A 23511-nucleotide genomic window follows, 5' to 3' on the forward strand; every position below is an offset into this window, starting at 1 on the left:
CACTGTTAAAAGACCCCACTCATCTTTTTGTTGTAATGTTTGACTGTGTGGTTGTCAGCACAGCTGTTTTGGGGAACTTTTGGTTCTAGTAGTGCAAAAATGAGAGGAGAGTACTTATACACATGTGCTGTCTTGCGCTTACTGTTCTTAATTTACGTGAAAAACTGTTTCAGCATGATTGCTCCATTTTGGGCTAGGAATCCACATTAGCACTTCTCATCTGGGAGGCAGTTTATTGTTGTAGCTCTGTTGAAGTGAAATAGTAAACTCCACCTTTCTTCCTGGTAGGAAGCAACCAAAGTATACTTTGTTTCTCAGGAAGGGCACTGTCTCATAATGAAATAAGTTCATAACAAAATAAGTTCCTAATGAAATAAGTTCAGCCCACTGAGGTTCACGCCTTTAAGCCAAATAGCCATCAGTAATTTCTTGTCCTGAGTTTTGTATTCATTTACCTGCATCAATTGAATTTAGGGACATGACTGGAGAAAAAGACACTGAATCTTTTTATTCTCTGAATTTTTAAGAGATTGTAAGTACATGTTATTGTTTGAATCTAATTTTTACACAAATACTGATTTTCTGATATACATTATAAAAAAGGAGCTTTGCTTCTGTAGCCCCTACATGGGTGGCAGGTATTTTTTCATAATGATGAGTTATCTTTACCAGGATTCTGAGTTATGAAGGCATAACAAACAAGATCTTTTTATATGAGACATAAGGTTGTTTATTTTACTTGGTTTAGTTGGTTGATAGAGCCTTATCTGAAAGTAAACACTAGAAACAGTAAACAAACAATTTCTTAAGAAAGTAAGGGCCTATCCAGATGAGGCCTGAAAATAAGGATTTTAGTTCTGTAATCCTATGAAGTAAGTTTAAGTGGCTTGAGAAAAATAAAAACATACAAGAAAGAGAGACCATAAATGCTGAAGCAGTGTTGTCCACTGTCCCTCACAATGTAAAATGGAACTGACAGGTATGAAGGCTGAAGTAGATGCGAGTGAGGCTGAGGTAAGGTACCTTTGAAGATCATGATGAGAAACTTAAATGTAAGAAGATGTAAAGGAAAAATGTCATTGGAGAGATTTTGATTGTATATGACAAAGCAGCTAGAAGGGAAAAAATGAATTTTTTAGACCAGATCTTTATACCTGATTAGAATACAGAGTTTGGATTTTATGTTTAGCTGTCCACAGAGAAAAAAACCCTGCAAATACCAGATCTTTAGAAAAATAAAAAATACTAGTATTTACTGGCTAGTAGGGTGTTGAAAAGTGATGTGTAGACCAGCTTGCTGACCTTCATAAGCAGCTATTAAACTATGCAGGCACGAAATATGTCAAATTCATGAATTCAGATGAGGGGTGAAGGAATTCAGTTACAACAATCATAAAATATATCTGGTAGAAAACTAGGAGAGGAGTTGATTCCATAAAAGTTTTTGATATATTATTTCAGCTCATGTCATTGTTAAAGTAATTTTAGTTACAATTTCTGCTAAAATAAAGTGCTCTAAACTTTTAAGTGGTCAGAGAAGTTGACATTCTTGTAATTTAAGTGCTCATGCCAACTAAAGTCTTCTAGGGCTTCAAGCAGGGATCTGTCAGGTGCTTGCTTTGCATTTGCCAGAATTCGTCAGACTGAAGATGTTTCAAGTGTAACATTTCAGTGGATCCAAATATATATAGGTATAGAGACAGATACATAGATACATGCATAGATATAGGTAAGTGTATGTACAAGCGTATGTAAGCATATATATGCATACACACTTGTTTCTATAAGTATGTACACGTTATAAACAAATGTCATACACTGTACATACACAAATGCATGAAATAAGGGTATATATGTATGTGTATATTAACACATATAATCAGAAACTAACCAACCATTCATCTGTTAAACATTCAGAGATCTTGTCCACAGATGATGAAATGGGATGCTTGGCTGGGTGGAGGATGAAGTGTCAAGACACAGTTCTGATGTAATCCAGGTGCCAGGATCCCTATCTCCGTGGGAACTCAAATCATAATTGGATCCATGCTTGAGGAATCATGCTTAACCCACACTCCAGGTTAGGAAGCGGAGAGTTCAATGCGCTACTGGTAATGAAAGTCAGAGCACTTCCTCTCAGAGCTGTGTGAAGCACAGACTCCTGCAGATCTGACCTGACAAGCTGTCACCACCTCCCGCTGGCCTCGGCTCCCCTGGCAGAACTGCCGTGCCTGAAGGACGCTGCCCCGTGCTCCAACCTGCGGAGCAGCCCGGCTTCCGCTCCCTGTGCCCAGAGTGCTGCAGACGCTGCTAACCTTTCCCAAGAGCTACAGGGCAGCCGGCAGAAGAGTAGGAATCCTCAGCCAGGGCTGCAGCCCTCGGCTGCCGTTCGCCTTTCTCTCCTCCCGTGCAGACTGCAGGCGGCCAATGCCACCCATCTGTGCTGTGCCCAGCTCGGCCTCGCTTCCCCTCGGGAGCAGCCAGCTGCCACTTGGGCTCTAAAGCGGAGCATTCGCCCGGTGCCAGGAAGAGGCTCCCAGGGCTGGACTGCTGCCTCTTGCAACTACAAGGGCCTCCTTCCAGCCTGCCTCTGCCCAGGCTCAGGCTGCTCCAGGCTCTGCCAGGGCTGTGCCATGGGCCTCCGCCCTGGGCAAGGCTGGGCTCGCTCTCACCTCACAGTCACTGACACCTCTGCACCAGAGGAGACCTCTCAGAGCACCCTCACGGATCTTTCTGATTTCTCCGTTGAGCAAGACTCTCCTGCGGCCAAAGAGATTGCACTTTGGGATACAAATCCAAGTGGCAGGAACCCAAAGGCTCTTGAGTTGCAGCTGAAAAACCTGCATCTGCACGGGACCTTTGGGCTGCCCCCCTCTTCCTTTGGTTTTGCCTGCAAAAGCCACTGCCCTTTCTGCCTCAAGCAGAAGTACCACGGGTGCACAAAATACGGCCATTGGGCCATTTTCCCAAGGCACTATGGTCTGGAGAGGATGATTGAAGAAGAGCCTTCCCCACTTTCAAGGCACACCAAAGAAGCCGTAAATGTCACTTTGCACCTTTAAGAGACAACTGACAACTCCAAAGGAAATGCTGACCTTATTCACAGGGTGAGAAAGAAGAGAATCTTCCAGATGAGCTCAAGTTTCAGAAACTTTATTTCCTTGTAATCCTATTCTATAATCCCATTCTATAATCCTACTCTATAATCCTACTCTAAACTGGTTATGGAGACAACAAGTTGACATGATTGCCACGTTCATTTCTCCTCTTCTTTCTTCTTCTTCTTCACTGAAACGATGAGCGGTGCAAGGGTGAACGCTGGATTGGCTGATGTTACAAACGGATGCTGTACACAGGAAAAAAAAAAAATCAATGAACCATGACTTTCCAGCTGAGCGCTTCACAGGCTCTTTCAGGGGCCCTCTGGTTCCTAGAAAGACCCAGAAACAAGACAAACGGGAGCATCTGCATCTACAACTTCATATGAGGACCTTGCCATCACAGGCAAACCTGCCCCAGAATCCCACTCATCTGCTTATTTCTGGTGTCTTCATCTTGATGGGACTTTTGCCCTGCCAGGGCTCTAGAAATGGTGCCTTCAGTCCCTGGGGTTTCTTCCTTTCCGGAAACTCCGGTGACTCACATGGGTCCCTCTCTTTGAGAGACAGGCACTGTGCTGATTTCCACAGGGACACAGAACAGTACCTATCTTCCCATGCCCTGCCCCTCCTGGACTGGATGGCACCTTCCTTCCCAGCAGGGCCAGCCGAGTGACACTGGGTCCTGCATTTCTCTCTCTGCCACACAACCCGGCAGTAACCCCGGGGCAGTTGCCATCGGCTTGACTGTGCCAGGCAGCAGATGGGGCTGGGACAAGTCACCCTCAGCTGTCTCTGTTTGCATGGCAGAAACCTCCAAGAGTGGAGTGGGGGGCACAAACCAGAGCCCCTCAGAGGCTCCCAGTGAACTGCCCACAGCCCCTCCTTCCCATGGCCAAATCTCTGACTGCTTGGCAGGGACCGGTTTCCTTGGGTTCTTCCTCCATCACCATTTCATGCCTCTGTACTTGCCATTGATCTACTTCAATTATTTGCCGTCAGATAGAAGTGAACACCCCACCAAATTACAAAACAGGGCGAGAGAAACAGTCAGAGGACAGAGCACCACTCCTCTGAGGACAGACTGAGAGACCTGGAGTTATGCAGCCTGGACAAAGAAGAATAGGCCCCAGGGAGACATTACTGCCGCTTCCCAAAACTTCCAAGTGGCTGCTGAGGGAAAGCAGGACACCTTTTTTAGCACGTCCAGTTCCAATAGGATGTGGGCTAATACTTTTAACCAAAAAGGGGATCGAGCCAGAGTAGGTCTAACGAAGCATCTGTTTTCTCGGAGCATGGTGCAACACTGGCACAGGTTGCCCCGAGAGCTGGTCAGTTGATGGAACCATTCCAGGTGAGATGGGACAGGGCTCTGAGGAAGCTGATCTCTTTAAAGATGCCCCTGCTTATTGCAGGCCACTTGGACCAGAGGAACTTTACAGATCCCTGCCAGCGCAGGCAACTCTAGGACTCCTCACCATTCTTGTTTAAACAGCACCAAGTGTGGAAAGTGAGGAAGGAGGAGGGGAGCTCATCTGATGCCTTGGACTTCAGTGGAGGAGGAGCCCATCCCTGGCACACTGTTTCACCTGCAGCCCCTTGGCATTCTACCTGCAGCAGCTCCTTGGCAGACCAGCGCCGCGCCTTGTCTGTCTGCAGGCAGCAGCTCAGGAAGTCATGCGTCCAAGGAGAGAATAGGTTGGGCTGCCGCAGCTTTGGTCTCCCTCCTGTGGCTATCAGCAGTTGAGGCTGGAGAAAATGGAAACACCAGGCTCCACCTGCTTCTGTCCCAACTGTAACTGCCCTCCCAGATCCCATTGTTTAAGCTCCACTGTGCCGCAGCAGTTTCTGCCCTGGTAGAGAGGCAGAGATGACTTTCCTGTACCAAAAAAAACCCCAAATCCCAAGGCAGACACATGTCGGCTTTTCCGACATCTAGCAGATCTTGCTTCTACATCAGCTATTTCATTGACTGACCTAGTTAGTAGGAACTAAATCAGCAAACGCACGGTTCCATCTCTGAGGATTCACAGCAGCTTGACAGGCCTTTTGGAAGAGGGACTTTGCTAGTCTAACTAACCCTACTCTTTCCAAGGATTATTACATGGAAGGCATCTCTGCGCTGCTTGTTGGTCCCTTACGCACACAGCTGCCGTAAAACAAAACTCATCAGGCTATTTGTCCTGTTCTGGAGAAGAATGGTAATTGGAAGGAAAGAAAGGAAATCCACCATGCATTCCTCAGGGAAGGAAACAAAACACTTGGAATCTCATATTCAACACAGACACAAAAAGAAGCCTGCACAAAGGTATTGGGATGAAAAGGCCTGTTTGGGCACACAGGAGCCACCTGCAGCTCAGCCTCTCAGCAGTCTGCAAGTTTCAGCTTCTTTATGTGGCAAAAGGAAACCTTTTCATGGTCAAATCAAAAGCAGGAGAAGTGCCATCCCTGTGATAACCCTCTGCTCATTTGGATACTCGGGTCCAGGCATTAATGGTGTGCCCAGCGCAGAAAGTGCCGGGCAAGAAATGGGAAGTTTGGGCAGGCTCTCCGCATGACACCAGGCTGCGGCCTGGTCTCTGTAAAAACACCCATCACAATACTAACAGCTCTGTGCTGGTGGCACTGAAATAGATGGTGACCAAAGAGACTCCGTTACTATCCTCTTCAATCCAGAGGAAAATTTCCAAGCCTAAAACAGCAAACATACCCCCCTTGGGAACAAATAATTAGGGCATCTTTCTTCCCTTTTCTCACATGGCCAGAGGTCACAAAGGGGGGTTCATCCTGCCCCTCTGCAGCTGAACTAATCCACCGGACATGGTGGGGAGCTGGAGTGCTCAATGTCATTGGAACTGTGCAACCCAGGGCTGTCCCAACTCCTAGGGTAAAGGAACAGCGCCGGTGTCAACCTCACACCTTGGATCCCAGCCCCAGGCACCTGAGCGCAAGCCCATCGACTGGTTAAAGGACCAAGAAACAGCCAAGGGTCCGGCATACAGTTCTAACTGCAGTTGGAGAAAAATACATACTATTCTAACTGCAGTCAGAGAAAAACACATCCTAAACTTATACAGGCCACCCCGACACGTGACAGAATGATGTACAGATGACTTGAAAGGCTGAAAATTTGGAAGACCCACAGGATTTGGGAAAGAAGCCACAGCATGGAGGAAAATTGTTGTGCTGCGGTCAAAAAAAGGAAAAAGCAAGCAGAACTGCTGCTGTAGGATTGATTTGGTGGTTGTTTTTTATCTCTTTTGGCTTTTCTTTTGGCTTTTCTTTTTGTTTTTTCTTTTGGTTTTCTTTTTTGTTCTTCTTTTCCTTTTTCACTTGCTTGGGTTTGGGTTTTTTTGGTTTGTTTTTTTTCTCTTTTCCCTTTTTCTTGTTCTCTGTGTTTTTCTTTTGCTTTTTTCTCTTACTTTTTCTATACAATTGAAACTGCAAAGATTCGACCTCCCTTTCAAAGGGTACTCATAACAAATCTGTCCATTCCCCGGGAAAATTCCTTTCCTTCAGAGACAGAGCTACAACATGCTTCAAGAAGCAAAAGTCAGGCATGGCTGGAGGGCAAAATGGCAGGTTTCTGAAGTGCTTACCTGCCACTTCCCTTCTGATGCAACCAAACCTACAGCAGCTGCTGATGTGCTGCAGGGGACATTTTTAGAAGGGGACCTTCTAAAGAAAGGTGGAAGTGGTGCCAGCAGATGGCAATGGGATTTTGTCCAATGGCACACAGAACACGGGACAGGTGAGAAGGACAGCAGGATCAGTGAGTATTTGCACCTTACCGAGACAGGAGTTCCATTCCAGTAAGGAACTTCTCCTTCCACCATCTCAATGCCCACAATTCCAATCGACCATATGTCTGCTTTGGGGCCATACGGTTGACCTGTCACGACTTCAGGCGCCATCCACCCAGAAGTTCTGGCCACTGAGCTCTGCCTACTCTGCTCAGGGAGGAGCTGAGCAAAGAGGCCAAAATCCGCTGTGGACAAAACAACACACGATGAAAGCCAACTGGAATTTGGAAACGAAGCAAAAAAATTGCCCACGCTCGGTCTAAGAGTGTGCCGGTGAATCTCCTGGAGAACTGTCCACCACTGGGTTTCCTTGGGGCTTAAGCCAAGGAAGTGTGGTGTTGGCCACTTCCAAAAAACTGCCAGCTTTTTAAACACTGCTCACAGCAGTGTCCTTTATTCCCCTGAAGGGTTAGATGGCAGCTCTCTCCCTCTGGAAGGGACACAGACCCATGCCACTCTTGACTGCTTGGGGTTCCTTGTCACACCTCTGTGCATGTTGCAATTGTGCCTTCAGCTTGCAGCCGGGGCCCCTGCACTCCCACCAGCACCATCTTTGGGGAGCTGGCAGTCGCTCAAAAGCAGCCCCAACACTCCATGTGCTTGGAATGCTGCAGCTGACTAAGAATATACTGACCCAGCTTGACAGAGCCGTCAGTTCTGAGAAGGATGTTGTGGCTCTTTACATCTCGGTGGATCACGTGGTTTGAGTGAAGAAAATCCAACCCTTGCAGGCACTGAGAGAGAAAACAGAACCAGGAGGGCAAAACTTAGGGATGTGATTTCTTCACACAAGAAAGGAAACGGCCCTAAAAGTTCCCCCTCCAGGGGAATAGGGTGGAATGGCAGAAGACAGTGCCACTGAGAGGAAGAGCTTGTTGCTCCAAGACTAGCAGAGCAGCACCTTTCTAAAGAGAGGCATGCCAGCCTTTGCAAGAGCAACAGCAACTGCCTCCTGCAAGCCAGCCCGAAGGACTGCTGCTGCAGTGGATGTGCTCAGAAGCAGAGAGCATTTTGGCTGCACTACTATCCTTTTCAGCTGAGGACTGTGAGAAATGAATCTCTCTCTTTGGTTTGCTGTTCCTTTCCAATCCTGCTGCTACTCTCTTTGCTTTTAGAGGCAAGGAATACAGTGCAGACAGGCTTGAGGTAAACATTCAAAGAGGCGAGGTGGAGAACAGCAGCTACAAATACAAGAGACAGAGCGAGAATACAACAGCAGGAGATAAGAGTACCAGAAGAGCGTACAGAGTGAGTGCAGAGGCCTTGGCGAGCAGCTCACCTGAGATGCTCTTGCTTGCCATAGCATACCAGCAATACAGAAACCAACGGAATGCACATGGAATCACTCCAGTTCTGAGCCCCAGTTTCCCAGACAACCCTGCCCCAGCCCAGAGAAGCACAGATGGGATGGCTGACCTCCCGACTGATGGTTGCCATCTCGTCTTCACACAGGCAGCTCTTGCTGATGACATCCCGCAGAGTGCCTCCCTCCATGTACTCCATAACCAGCCAGAATTCCTTATTCACAAGGTAGCTGAAAGAAGGAAACAAGGGCATGGACCTAGACATGCCTGGCTACGTTGGTTTCATGGTTGATTCTTGTTCCCAAGTCCCTGTGTGTAACAAGGACAGGAAAAAAGGAATAACATTGCCTCTAGGCTATGCAGTGTTTGCAATCTGTCTCAGGAGAAAGGCACAGCAGTGAAAAAGGAGATGCCTTAGATGGCCAGCAAGTGAAAAATGCAGTTTAGTAACAGGCCAGATAAAAGACCTGTTGAGCTGCATGTTTCTGGAGAAAAGGCAGCTAGTCTTCCTGGCATGCAAAGCCATGGAAAAGAGGGGCCACAATCCAAGGCAAATCCTTGTTTAGTTTATCCACACCTACGAAGACACTTGAAAAAAAACTAGCCCCAAATCAACAGGGTGGCAGTGAACTTACAGGCTACTGATTTACTTAGGTAAGATTGGTGCGGGCTTTTGAACAGTTTTCAAACCACACGTGCCAGGGAAGACTCAGGCATGCAAGATACACCCACTTCCCATCCACTGGAGATGAGCAGAGCAATATTAGTTAACCGATAATTAACAGCACTATTTTCTGCCAGTGACCAAAGTGGGTTTTTACCTTGCATGCCTGCAGTACGTCAACAAACATTCATGGGACAAAAGCACAACAACTCACGTGTTTAAACAGTTGACCAGGTTGGGATTCCCATTCATCTTCAGGACCAAGAGTTCACTGAAGTTTAATTCCTTCTTCCCCAGTCCTTGGAGATTGATTTTCCTTATGGCCACCTAAAATGACATGGAAAATCTGTCACTTTCCAAGTTAGTGGAACAAGACATTTTGGAACGACACTGCTGAGCTGTGCCAAGGTGCCTTGGGATAAGACAAAGGAGTACTTAGGAACTGACATTCCAACAGCCCATTTCTCTGCTCCTTTGGGGGCCAGTTATAGCACACATGGCCACTGATATTCTGTCTTGTCCACTTGGTAACAAAGGTGTCTCAGCTATCACCTCCAGACCTCTGAGCACACTCTTTGCTGCTCTTTCTAGGATTCAGAAGTAATGTGCTCCCTACTACTCTGTGCATACTTCTTGGGCTATGGGCAGGGCTTAGGGCTTTTAGGGATGCTTGCAAATGTCTCCCTAAGGGCAGTTCCCAAGTGCACCACTGCAGGTGGCTGAGGAACTGCCAGTGACATTCAGATGTATTTTCCGGCAGCCAGAAACAAGAATTCAGGACTCAAGCTGTAGCCTCAAAGAGCAGGGAAAGAAATGCTCGAGGGGGAAGCACCTTTGTGCCTTAGCAATTCAGCACGTGAGCGAGTCTTTCTCTGAAAGGAACTGCTGCCCTCCTTGGCTTTCTTCTGGCAGCTGAGAAAGACCAAGACTGTCCCAAATGCAATTTGCAGGCTGACACCAGTCTGTGCTTCTTGTGCCTTTTCAGCACGCCTCTACCTAGAGCTGCAACCACAGCTCCCACCAGAGAGATAAGCCCCTGAGAGCAGCAGAGTCTGTGAGGGCTCTTGACATTTACCTCTCCTCGGGTGGCAGTGTCGAGTGCTCTACAAACCTCTCCAAAAGTCCTAGAAATAAAAGAGCAGCAAAGGAAGGAGAAAGCGTTTAGATCTTGCAGTGAAAGCCAGCCCAGACAGGAGATCTCTGCAGTAAATGCCGAAAACCTGCAGCATGCAGGAGGGGTCTGTCAGAAGGCAGATGAAGCATTTTGCTCTCAAGTGCATGGCTGCTGGGCCCGAAGCATTGAGGATTACTGCCTGAGCTCAGAAAGAGAGCTTCTTCTTTCTTCTCGGGTTTCAGTTTCTAAACTGTGCAGTAATAATCCTGACCATGGAGTATTTCCTTCAGCAAACTCTTGGAAAACAAGCTATGAGAGGGGGGTAGGTTGCTCTTTCAGGCAAGCAAGATTCTTCTCATTCTATTAGCATGGCCAGCTGATTTAGAGACATACAAAAATGCTAAGGAAATTAACACGGAGCTGTCTCACACTCGAGGGACCAGGAGATCTACCATGTCCTGTTCCTTGCTGCAGGCAGCACCTTGGCAGCGTGGAGGTGTCTTTGACAATGCCTTCTGGCCAGGCTCACAAATTCTGACCGGTACTGAGAGATGGGACAATCTAGCCACAGTGTCTGGACATGCTGGCAGCTTGCCGGACTTCCGACTTGATAGATATTCCACCAGGAAAACACCTGGCCCATGGTTTTGTGGTCAGACTCACCCACTGCCGATAGTTTTAAAGATGCTGTATTTTGCCATGGGATTTTCCTTGCTCACAATTGCCCCTGTGAGAAACAAAATTCAAGATGCTCACTTTAAAGCAGAGAGCCCAGCTTCCAGGAGACAGAAAAGGCAGCCCCATTGCGTGCGGCCCTGAACCCTTGATGGTCAGCTGGGTAACAACAACAACAACCAGAGAGACAGCTCTGAAGCACAGATGGCCAGCAGAGACTGATTTTCTACAGAAGTTCCTAGGGGGGGAATCCTAATCCTAACTGTCCCCGTGATATGAAACTGAGGAGGAACATTTGGTACAGCTATGCTGACACGTGCACACAAGACACTGTCCCTCAGACAAGAAATACACAAGACGTACTCAGTAGCTGCAGGGAGTCATCGTCGATCTGCTGTTGCTGAGCAGCAGTTCTGTCAGCGCTGGACATGACCCAACTGCCCGGGCTCCGCTTCTCAGCTTCATGAGCAAAGGGTCCTTGACACAACGCTGCTGCTGCTGCTGCTGCTGGTTGGCTGAAAGAGCCCGCGTAGATCTGGGAGGAGAAATGAGTTTGCTTCAGAAAGGTGTCTGGCAGAGATTACCCTGAGATCCCATTCCAAAGGCAAGCCCTTAGGAAGAAAGATGCTGTCAGCCCCATGCAGGGCTCTTAAGATGGATTTTTTGGATGTCCACTTCTTCTTGACTGGATGCGTCAAAGCCAAGGACTGGTTTTTCTGGAGTTCATGGCCAGATTCATGTTCCATTTTCATGGATTTTCTGAGGGAGGACTGCCACAGTGACCATTCCACTTCCTCCCAAGGACTCTCTGCCCCCTCCAAAGGCTGCAAACACACTTGCAGCTCCTTGTTCCAATGTCCTACCTCTTCCCACTGAGTGCCCTTGTCCTCCACCACCTTCACGTCACGCTCAACCTGCAGCACTTCTGCTGGAGACAGTTTCGGTGCCTCACGCCGATCTTGGGGCTCCTGCTTGCCAGTCATTTGCTGGAAGCCTTTGCAGGATGCCCGGTGAGTTGTCAACACTTCCACCTCAAGTCAAACAGAACAAAACAGTCAGAGACTACAGCTTGTCCCTGTTAGCCAAGAGTCATCAGCTGTGAGGAAAGGGAAAGAATGGATTACAAGGGCTACAGACAGCTTGTTTCCATCCTCCATCTTGGTCAGCATGTTCCACTGTTAAAACACCTCAAGCAACAAAGAGAGCAGGAAGAGGCCAGCAGGAATCAATTTGGATGACTGCTGGCCAAAAGGCCAAAGGACTAGTTCCATTGTCCAGGGCAGCAGTTGAGATTCATGATAGCAGGAGATTTCCTTCACAATGGCTGTGACAGACACTAGAGCAGGATGGCACTCAGAGGCATCACCCCACTTGCCTGCTGCTCTTCAGTGGAAAGGCAAGAAGGGCAGGAAGCACCAGCTTGGTGACTGTGGTGGTTATCGCTGTTTCACTCACTTGCTTTTGCAGAGCTTGTGGGAGGGGATTAAATATGTCTCTGATGATTTTTATTTCTTCCTCCAGCCTCTTCTGCCTTGCCTTGATCCTAGCCTCAGTTTCCTGCAGCCGTGCTTGCAGCTGTTCCTTGACGTTCTGTAAAAAACCAGACAGAGAATGTTTCATGAGTGGAGAATGTACCACTCTTCACTTACCTTGTTTGGTCGATCTCCCCTCTGCTGATGGAGATTCATCTCCACTTGGATGCTCCTCGTGTCTTGTGTATTCCTTCTCTTCACTGCCTTCATGTGACTCTGAGCTTCAGGCAGCTCTGCTTGTTGTTCTGCCTTGATATTCTGGACACACAGCTGCAGAGCAAGTGACAGGGAGCTGCCATCAGGCTCAGCTTTTCTTCTTTCAGCTTTCAAATCACATTCATTCAACCACTTCTTTCTGTGTCCCTGCCCACCTCTGCTTCGGTTGTCAACCTCCTTTCCCAGTGCTGATCTCTGCAGAATTACAAGGCCCTGTGCTTTCAGTGCCTGTGGGACTCCTGGCCTCCTCAGTCCCAAGAGCTCCATTTGATGCCCCTGTTCTGGCCCTTCCCTCTGTCACCTGGTCAGTCAGGCTTACCTGTTCATTCTCCTGTGGCTCTTCCACCTGCTGCCTGAGCTGCTCTTGGGCTGGGAACAGCTCTCCCTGAGTTTGGCATGGCATCTCTGGGAAAGCAATCTGCTCATGCCCACTCTCTGGAAGGACCTGCACAGAAAGCAAGAGAAGATGGGTTTCAACTTCCCATGCAACATCTGTGGGCCAGGACTCAATGACTCATGGGCTCACACATCCCTAAAGCACTGTTCCTACTGCTGCCCTGGGTCATTCTCTGCCCATGGAGAGGCAAAGATTCCAAAGTGACACTGGCAGTACAGTCAGGCTCCATGCGGGGCTGAAGCTCCAACAGCCTCTCAGGCAGCGGACAGGGAAGGTGAAGCATTTCTCAAGGCTCTAGTGAGGGTATCCCTACGCTTCTACTGTATCCTCTTTGTCGTTGTGCAGCGACTGACACCCAGCCCTGTCCCACAGCTTCATCCTGCCTCTGCAGGTGGCTTCCTGTGTGAGCTCACTCCTTGTGAGAGAGACTTCTGCACTCCATGTTCTCTTCCGGACTGCACCACCATTCCTGCCCTTCTGACATACATAAGGTGCAGAAGCACCTTAGCTCGCTGGGCAAAGAGAAAATGAGCACTGCTTCTGCACCAAGCACACCCAAGCAAGCAAGCAAGCAACAAGGCAAAAGATGAAAGTGTCTCCTAGTGCAGTGGCTGAAGAACTTGGATGCAGTCAGTGTGTGTTGGCCAGGGAATCAGCCCTTGTGCTGGGCACTGTCCAGTAGGCATTTCGGGAATTTGGCCTGAAGATGCCTCATGACCGTCCACTGTTTCTGCCTAAAGCTGCCTCAGCACCTCCTCCCTGGGCTTCTCCTCCACACCCTTCCCCAGCTCCCTTGTCTTTCTCTGGACACGCTCCAACCCCTGCATGACCATGTGGTTCCCAGGGGCCCACAACTGGACACAGCCCTCCAGCTGTGCTTGCAGCAATGCCCAGCACAGGGGGACGGTCACCGCCCTGCTCCTGCTGTTCCCCTATTGCTGACACAGGCCAGGATGCCCTTAGCCTTCTCGGCCACCTGGGCTCACGGTCTGCTGCTCTTGATCGCCACCCCAGCCTCCTTTGGTCCCACGGAGCTCCCCAAGCTCACAGGTGCACATTTGACTTTACATACAGCATCCAGAATTTACACATGCCCTTCCCGCTCTTAGCAACACAAGATAACAGGCAAGGACCATCAGCTCCACACCCGCTCCAAGCTCCAGTGCATTTTACAAAGCTTACACTTCACCACAAAATGGAGCAACAGAAACTTGCTGCTTCTGGGGTCCTGCCTCACAAGAAGGATTCAGAAGCGCACCATCGCTTTCTTTTGCCCCACGGGACAACAGTGGTCCCTACAGCTTCATGGACAACACAATCATCTCCTTGCAGCTGCTCAGAAGCCAAAAGACAGCTGGGCCAAAAGACTCTGTTCAAGTGAAAACGATTGGAGAGTACTGCGGCACCGTTCCACAAGCCAAACACACGTATCTCAAATGGGAAAACAAACAAACAAACAAAACCTTGTGCCCTCCACCACCACCCCATGCGCCCTTGGCCATAGCGCTGCAGAAGCCAAGACACAGAGCTTCACTGAGCCCAGCCTCGGCTCCACTGAGCCCATCTGGCAGATGCCCACGCTCAGCACCAGCCCTCTGGTGCCCCAACATGGCCGAGCAAAGCCCGTTTTCCAGCTGTCAGTGGCTGGGGAGAAACACTAGCTCCTGGCAGGACTGCAGCACTCAGCATCCTCAGCCAGCAGCAGCAGCAGCAAGTGCTGGCTGGGCAGGAACTTGCACTTCTGCCTTGCACTAAACACAGCACCTCCCCAGAACTGGCACTTACTGTCTCCGCAAAATGGGGATATGGCATGGCCACAGCTGGAAGCCTGCGGCCACTTGCCCCATTTTGCTCTTCTTCGACTTCTTCTCCAGCAGGAGAGACAGACAGTGGAGACAGTGCGATTGACTCTTCGCTCTGTGGAAAGAGAGGAGCGTGAGGGATAGGCCATGACTTAGCACGCAGAAGCTTCTTTTGTTTCCCATCTACGAGCATGACTACTGAGGAGAAATCGCCAGCTGTGAGAGCAATGGGATTCTGGGTCACTGTGAGTAAATGAAGATGGGCTGATTCTGGACAACTGCGTACGACTGTGAATTCAGTATTGTCCACTGGCTACTATCAGCAAGCAACGTTCTCTCTGTGAAACGGAGCTTACCGTCATTCACGCTTCTGAATTGGAGAAGGTGGATATAGGCAGCAACATCTTTGCTCTTGCTGCTAAAGACACAAAAAACTGAAAAGTGTCTCAGAACCTGATCCAGTGCTGGAACAGGGTAGGCAAGCTTGTGCAGAAGCACCTTAGCTCGCTGGGCAAAGGGAAAATGAGCAGTGCTTCTGCACCAAGCACACCCAAGCAAGCAAGCAAGCAACAAGGCAAAAGATGAAAGTGTCTCCTAGTGCAGTGGCTGAAGCACTTGAATGCAGTCAGTGTGTGTTGGCCAGGGAATCAGCCCTTATGCTGGGCACTGTCCAGTAGGCATTTCTGGAATTTGGCCTGAAGGTGCCTCATGACCGTCCACTGTTTCTGCCTAAAGCGGCCTCAGCACCTCCTCCCTGGGCTTGTCCTCCACACCCTTCCCCAGCTCCCTTGTCTTTCTCTGGACACGCTCCAACCCCTGCATGACCATGTGGTTCCCAGGGGCCCACAACCGGACACAGCCCTCCAGCTGTGATTGCAGCAATGCCCAGCACAGGGGGACGGTCACCGCCCTGCTCCTGCTGTTCCCCTATTGCTGACACAGGCCAGGATGCCCTTAGCCTTCTCGGCCACCTGGGCTCACGGTCTGCTGCTCTTGATTGCCACCCCAGCCTCCTTTGATCCCACAAGGCTCCCCAAGCTCCCAGGTGCACATTTGACTTTACATACAACATCCAGAATTTACACATGCCCTTCCCGCTCTTAGCAACACAAGATAACAGGCAAGGACCATCAGCTCCACGCCCGCTCCAAGCTCCAGTGCATTTTACAAAGCTTACACTTCACCACAAAATGGAGCAACAGAAACTTGCTGCTTCTGGGGTCCTGCCTCACAAGAAGGACTCAGAAGCGCACCATCGCTTTCTTTTGCCCCACGGGACAACAGTGGTCCCCACAGCTTCATGGACAACACAATCATCTCCTTGCAGCTGCTCAGAAGCCAAAAGACAGCTGGGCCAAAAGACTCTGTTCAAGTGAAAACGATTGGAGAGTACTGCGGCACCGTTCCACAAGCCAAACACAGGTATCTCAAATGGGAAAACAAACAAACAAACAAAACCTTGTGCCCTCCACCATCACCCCATGCGCCCTTGGCCATAGCGCTGCGGAAGCCAAGACACAGAGCTTCACTGAGCCCAGCCTCGGCTCCACTGAGCCCATCTGGCAGATGCCCACGCTCAGCACCAGCCCTCTGGTGCCCCAACATGGCCGAGCAAAGCCCATTTTCCAGCTGTCAGTGGCTGGGGAGAAACACTAGCTCCTGGCAGGACTGCAGCACTCAGCATCCCCAGCCAGCAGAAGCAGCAGCAAGTGCTGGCTGGGCAGGAACTTGCACTTCTGCCTTGCACTAAACACAGCACCCCCCAGAACTGGCACTTACTGTCTCCGCAAAATGGGGATATGGCGTGGCCACAGCTGGAAGCCTGCGGCCACGTTCCTCATTTTGCTCTTCTTCGACTTCTTCTCCAGCAGGAGAGACAGACAGTGGAGACAGTGCGATTGACTCTTCGCTCTGTGGAAAGAGAGGAGCGTGAGGGATAGGCCATGACTTAGCACGCAGAAGCTTCTTTTGTTTCCCATCTACGAGCACGACTACTGAGGAGAAATCGCCAGCTGTGAGAGCAATGGGATTCTGGGTCGCTGTGAGTAAATGAAGATGGGCTGATTCTGGACAACTGCGTACGACTGTGAATTCAGTATTGTCCACTGGCTACTATCAGCAAGCAACGTTCTCTCTGCAAAACAGAGCTTACCATCATTCACGCTTCTGAATTGGAGAAGGTGGATATAGGCAGCAACATTTTTGCTCTTGCTGCTAAAGACACAAAAAACTGAAAAGTGTATCAGAACCTCAGGGCTGCGGGGGAGTGCTTCAGTTGGCGCCCAACGTCGGTTTTCATTATATTAAAAGCCCACGCAGTAGCTGGAGCCCCTTCCAGGGGTCTCAAAAGCTTTTGAGCAGTCAACTGCCATACCATCTATGAGTTGCCTTTTTTGTGACCCTAAGTTGTTGGTGAAATGAACAAAATTCAAAAGACTCCCAATCAGGCACGGGGTGTTGTATGGGTTGACATCTTGACAAGCAAGTTATGTTGTATGTTGTATTGTTTAGCATGTTGCTAAAAAGGTACTGTTTGTGCCCAATTCATACCCTCAAGTTTTGTATATCTGTATTCCAAGTTGTGCACTTCCTTCTCCCCAAACCCCAGATTCCCCTTTACCTTCCGTCGGGTTAGGCCTCCGCTGCTCCCCGCCTGCTCATCACACTGCTGACCCCGCCTAATATGAAAATCAGAAAACCCCCATAATGTTCGGCTCCAAACGGAAGTCCAATTACCACCAGGAAGTCCCTAAAACAACGAGCCAACATAAAATCTGGACTTGTGGGGGCGCTGCCGAGTGAGGAGGGTGTCCGGCTGCTTGCAGAAAGCTTCTACTTCCTCGCCATAACCTCACAAGCATAGGACAGAGATGACACCCCTAGACCAAAGGAGCCAAGCGAGTTCCTGGGGACTCCCGTGAGGCAGGAATCCCGACTCTGCGGCGCGGGCAGCAGATTCATCTCGCACCTCCTCCTCAGCGGCGACCCGAGAGAAAGGGAGCAGCAGTGGCGCAGGTGACCCCTCGAGTTCCCCTTTTGAAAAGAGCTGATTTTAATAAAGGCCTTTCAAAAGGAGCAGGTCTCCTGGCCCAATTTTTATCAGCTGGGGGGTCGTCCGGGATAAGCCACGCCCAGAAGAGGACCAGGACGGAAAGGCGCCGCCCGACCTGGGGCTCCTGGACAGCTGGTCATCCCGGACCTGAGGACGACGCTCGCTAGCATCGAGGGACGCCACTAGGGAGCATCAGTGAGCAAGCGGTGGCGGGAGTGGAGGCGGATGAGTGTGGAGTGAATGAGGGGGGGGGCTGGCAGCTCAGACCCCCCGAGCGAGTGAGCGAGTGACCACTGAGCGAGTGAGACGCCTCCAGGGGCGTAGCGGGCCCCCCTCTGGACGTGCGGAGGAAAGCTAGAGAGTGTGTGGCACGTCATAGGGTGAGAGAGGATATAGGTCCCCCCCCCCGATTAGACCTGTAGGGGTAGACCACCTAGGCTGCCTTGAGCGTGCCGGGTAGCCAGGGGTGAGTGTGAGGCATGCACCACACCAAGGGTGTGGGGAGGGAAAGAGGGCACTGGCTGAGGCTACGGCCCGGGGGTCTGAGTACTGGCTGGGGTAGCAGAGAGGCTGCTTTCGGGGTACTTTAGACGCTGGCTGGGGTAGCTGTCGGGGTGCTGGGATAAAAGAGCTGCACTGGCTGAGGCTATAGTCCGGAGTAGTTGTCAGGGTGCTGGGTGTGAAAGTTAGGGAAAAGGTCTCAGAGCACAAGAGACCTGCGTGTAGGGGAGAGAGCGAGTTGTGCACTACATACCCGAGTGCTGGCTGTGGTAGTGGCCGGAACCCTAAGGGCGGGTTGCCCGGGCTACTTTCGGGGGCTCGTGGTACATAGGGAGTGAGTGAGAGCCGGCTGGGGTAGTGGCTGGAATCCTGAGGGCGGGTTGCCCAGGCTACCTTCGGGGCTTGTGAGTGGGGGTACTGGCTGGAGTAGCAGGTGAAGCTACTTTCGGGGTGCTGGAGTGCTTGTGATATTAAACTTTGAGTAGCCCGTCTTTAAACCTAAGTTCGAGTAGGGGCACATTAAGGAAATTTAATTTGAGATAAGGGTCAGGTACTTATAAGTTTGTGTTGCTCTGTCTTAAAGTTTCTGTTCGGGTAAGAGCACCTTATCATTTTTATTTGAGACCCAGTGAGAATGGGAGCGTGTATGAGCAAACAAAAGCAGTTTGAGGAGAAAGGAGAAGGAGAAATAAAAAATATTCCACCAGATAGTCCGCTAGGACAAATGTTAGAAATGTGGGAAGTTGATGAGATCACTAGAGATTTGAATAAAGTAAAAATGATTCATTATTGTATAGAGGTCTGGCCTACCTTAGATTTACCCGAAAAATGGCCATGGTGTGGGACTAAAGACCCCTGGATGTGCTTACAATTAAATCAATATTTTAAAACCCGAGGAAACTCAAATACGGAGCAAATACTTTATGCTGCCTGCTGGCAGAAACAAATAGTAAAGAGTGAGACAGCAAAGATTTGTAAGCTCCAAGAAGGGAAGCAAAATAATGAAAGAGAAAGAGAAATACAACAGGAAATTAGCCCCAAGTGGGATCCTCTAGACAATTTACCCCCTCCTCCAGTCTATCCTGAAATACCCCAAGCTACTCCTACGAATCCCCCAACCCTGCCTGTAAATCCTTCCCCAGCCTGTCCCCAATCATCCTCAATGACTATGTTATGAATAAAATTGGGAATGTTCAGACTGCAAAGGGATTTGCCAGTTTCTGTTCCAGCTGTATTGCCTGTTATTGTTCTAACCCTGGTTGAAATTCCCAGTTAATGTCCCAGTTAATGTACCTACCCCCTTCAATTCTAAGAGTTTGCTGTTAAAGGGTTTTTATCTGTTTTATCTGTTGTATTACCCTACCTTTAGTTGTTTGTACCCCTCATCCCCTCTGACTCGTCGGGTGACCCAGCCGCTGCTCCCCGGAATGGATGCCACGTTCCCCATAAGGACTTGCGCACCCATGCATATTAAAATCGTGTTGCCGCCTAGGAATAAAACAACCCTGACCAACGAGCCACTTTAAAACACACAAAGAGACTCCGAACTATGTGCTGTGAAGGACCTAATGGAGCTAATCACACCCATTCCAGCCCAACGAGTGAGTCACCACGGCTTGAATGGCACTCGAGCACGGAGACCCCCTCAGGCTACTGAGCCCAAAAGGAGCCTTGGGATGATCCCGCGAGGGCAGAGGCCCCCAGTCCTGCCGGAAACGACAGGCCTGCGTGAGCCCTCCTCCTGGACGTCGACCATCGGGAGCAGCGGCGGCGGCAGCGCACCCCCGAGCCCCCACCTCTAGGCCCTTCTCTAATAAAGGCATAAACAGGGAGCAGAAGGTCTCCTGGCCCGTTTCTTTGACAAACTGGGGACTCGTCCGGGATCGACCACGCCCACGAGGACCGAGGAGGACCGGCCACCCACTTCGGACCTTCGCGGGACAGCTGGCGACGCCCCGGACTGGAGGAAGGCCTAGAGGGAGTCGACGCCGAGGAGCACCGGACTGGGTAAGAACCTCCGGTGGCGGGATCGGGCAGGAGGTGCGCGAATGGTGTGTGAATGAGACGGGGGCCGGCAGCTCGGACTCCCGAAGCGATTGAGGACTCCCTGGTACCACGGTTCCGGACTCCCGCGAGGGGGCCGGCTGGGAACGGGAGGAAGCGAGTCAGGCCCTGATAGGGCCCAGAGGAACGAGTGAAGACGCCTCTTGGGGGGGTTTCGAAGGGCAGCGCGTAAGCGACCCCCGACGACTAAGAGACCCCTTGAAGGTACCGGGATAGGGAGGGAGATCCGGACCCCTAGGAACCGAGTCCCGGGATAAGGCGCAGGGAGGAAGCGAAGTCAAGGCCTGTCCTCAGAGGGGAGGACGAGGCGGGGAGGACTTCACAGTTTCCGTTGGGACCTGGCCTTTAGGTCAAGACCCAGGGTGTTGGAAGGGGATAGCGCTTAACCCGTTGGGACCAAACCCTGGCATCTTGGATAAAAGGGGATAAGCGTGTGGGGAAGAGATTAGCTCGTTGGGACCCCCATCAAACTCCCTGTTTATTTTGGTGATTTGAGCAGCCGCTTTTCTGTTTCTTTGGTTGAGTGAATACGAGGTTTTTTTGGAGTATTGCTTGAAGTCAGGGCCTGTCCTCAGGGAGGAGGACGAGGTGGAGAGGACTTCACAGTTTACAGTTTGGTTTTTTGGTGCGTTAGCGGTTGTTTTGCCCGTCTGTAGCTTTCCGTTCGGGTAGGGGCACGTTATTTTTATTTCAGTCCCAGAGTAGGAAAATGAGACAGTGTGTAAGCAAGTGGAATCTTTCAAAAAGGAAAAGGCAGAGCTGGCCGAGAAGATCTGGTGGATAACTCAGGATATGTATCTGGTTATAAGCATGCAGGCACATACGATCATAAAGTACAAGGAAACAAGTAAGGCTGAGGGTTTACAACACAGAGGGGGATAGAGTATATATTTGTAAGGATGATGTTATGAATCCCACATGTTTCAGTTATTGTGAATGTTGAGACTATGTTGTCAAGAAGTTGTCTTCAGGAACTGGAACTGATTTCAACATCTGAGCTACTTGCAGCACAATGCCACTTCATTACATTCCTCATGCATATATTGGCAAAAATTAATAAATATGTAGATATAAAATATACATTATTTTGTTGAGCTTTAGGGAAAAAAAAAAAAAAAAAAAAAAAACACCAACAAACAACAAAACAAAAGTCAAGAGCAGTTATACCACACTTTGTCAGTTCAAGCAAAGTATCTCAAACATTCCTAGATGTTCAGTTGCCCTGATGATGTCAAAGAGAACTTCTTGAAAAGAGGATCTTTGGTAGCAGTATTTCTGAAGAATATCCCGTTACTTTTAAAGTTTCATTTGACTACTGTTTTAGGGTGGGGTTTTTTTGTTTTTTTTTTTTATGTCTTCTATGGGATCTAGCACTTCTCTTAAAACAGTCAACAATATACTGTTGAGAAGTAAGTGGTAGTGATATACTAGGTTCTAGCCTGTGATTGTCATATACAACTCATAGAAAAACTGAAAAAAAGCTATCTCTAGGACAGTATAGGCTCTAAAGTATTTTATGTCAACAGAAAGAGTTGGAAAATACCAGCCCTTACTTTCCTCCTGTCTATACTTCATGCTTGTTCTTGCGTGTACTGTAGCATGGTTCTGACTGGCTGGATTTGGATGGAGCTATTGTACTAACCTGAGGGGTGAGGAACAAGACATTACTAAGAAAGTCTAGTTAAGGATTTTCACAGTCTATTTTCAAGTTTGTGCTGCCTCACATTGGAAGTGAAGGGGGCATTAAGCTGATAATGCTTTAAAATATTGTTTATGACTAAACACTGCTGATCAGATTGCTATTAAATGGACATTATTTTGCCCATATGTTGACACATAGTCTCTTTAAGCTCTAACATATGTAAGGAAAGCTTGTGGCCCCCCTGAGTAAGGACATTTACAATTAATATCTGTGTAATTAGATGCAATTTACCCACAAAAAATACAACCCCAAACTATTACAGCTAAGCTATATTTTATGATAGATTCACTGAAGCCAAGGGATTTGATTGTCTGTTCACTGGTGCTGCCAAACTTGGGAGTAATAGTATTGTTGGGAATGGCTTTCCAATGTTACCGGGAGAACCAGTCCCAAAGGTTTAAGGTACAAGCAGCTGAGTGTGACCTAGCTGGGGTCCAGAAGGCTGAAAGAAATTAGTTGGAATAAAAATAACTTTTTTTTAATTATTAGTTGAAAAGGAGAAAAAAGGCTGTTCCAATTTTCTGCAAGAGCTGAACATGTACCTTGATGTATTACTCTGATGCTCTAAAGTTACGAAAGATAGGATGTTTAGTATTCAAAACCAGCTCTTTGCAGTTCTGCTTTACTTTCTTTCAAAAGAGCTTGTGCACTGATTTTCATGTTCAACTCTGAATAGAGGTTAATAGATGTATTTCTCTCCCTTCACCCATATAAGCATCTCACTCAGAGTACATAAACGTAGGTGAGCAGTGTGTGCTGTCATGTGCCATACAGGTGAACAGTCTGTATTTGTCCGATGAATGGAAAGGGAACACTGGTTTTCAGCCCTTAAACTGTTTTTATTCTGCTGATGTTGTGTGATAGCCTACAATTTTGCCCTCAGTGACCCTTTGAGCCGATACATCAGCCTAAAACGAAAACAACAATAGCAAACAAAAGGCAAGGGCCTCCTTGTGGACTTGGACATCCTTTCGTTTGTTTATAATTTATTTTGATATTTGTTTTTAAGTGGGAGAGAAGTTTGCCAAAACACAGCACCCACTCTTGTAAAGATTTGAATGGCTTTTCCCACAGATGGCTTTGGTTACCTGAGAAGATTTTAGATGTATGTAAAGATATATGTAAAGATGCAAAGTGTTCAGCTTTGTGAACCCTTTTCAAGAGTTACCCAGTGTTCTTGAAGAGTGTTATCCACTCCGGTGTTGCGCTGGGGAGCTGTCACACTTCAAAGCAGAAAATAAGATACTTGATACCAAGTGGCTAAATTATTCTGGCATGGTAGTAAACTGTCTAAATGTAAAGATCTTCTTTGTCACTGGTGCCTGTGCACCTGAAGACAGCTCCAGGGTAGTCATGTTTTTTTTAATGAATAAAAAGTCTGAGGCTATAACCCTTGATACATCCTTTAGCTGAGTTACAGGCAACATCAGTGTCCAGTTTTTCCTTTTGACTTCAAGACTTAACTAATAACTCATTTGCAACAGGAAAGTTCTGGACCCAGCCTCACTAAAGGGTGAAATAAAGACTACTGCAGAGTCCAGGAGCACACTGTTGGCTTGGGTGTTTGTTTGTTGCTAGCTATCCACC

General features: G+C 48.8%; 1 protein-coding gene across 2 annotated transcripts; it reads right to left on the minus strand.

Moving 5' to 3' along the window:
• Positions 1-3137: 3137 nt before the first annotated feature.
• Positions 3138-16513, minus strand: LOC136373499 (serine/threonine-protein kinase PAK 3-like). Of its 2 annotated transcripts, XM_066338405.1 has the most exons (14): positions 16385-16513; positions 14589-14720; positions 12726-12851; positions 12114-12460; positions 11522-11689; positions 11022-11193; positions 10647-10710; positions 9945-9993; positions 9084-9196; positions 8318-8435; positions 7536-7635; positions 6890-7086; positions 4710-4847; positions 3138-3346 (listed from the first exon to the last, which is right to left on the minus strand). In XM_066338405.1, exons 4-14 carry the CDS (start codon positions 12276-12278, stop codon positions 3257-3259), a joined length of 1374 nt encoding a protein of 457 aa, XP_066194502.1. In that variant the 5' UTR covers positions 12279-12460; positions 12726-12851; positions 14589-14720; positions 16385-16513; the 3' UTR covers positions 3138-3256. The 2 variants fall into 2 exon arrangements, with proteins under 2 accessions (XP_066194502.1, XP_066194503.1); XM_066338406.1 differs by lacking the exon at positions 4710-4847.
• Positions 16514-23511: the final 6998 nt, after the last annotated feature.

The sequence above is a fragment of the Sylvia atricapilla genome, chromosome Z (assembly GCF_009819655.1).
Source record: "Sylvia atricapilla isolate bSylAtr1 chromosome Z, bSylAtr1.pri, whole genome shotgun sequence".
NCBI lineage: Eukaryota > Metazoa > Chordata > Aves > Passeriformes > Sylviidae > Sylvia > Sylvia atricapilla.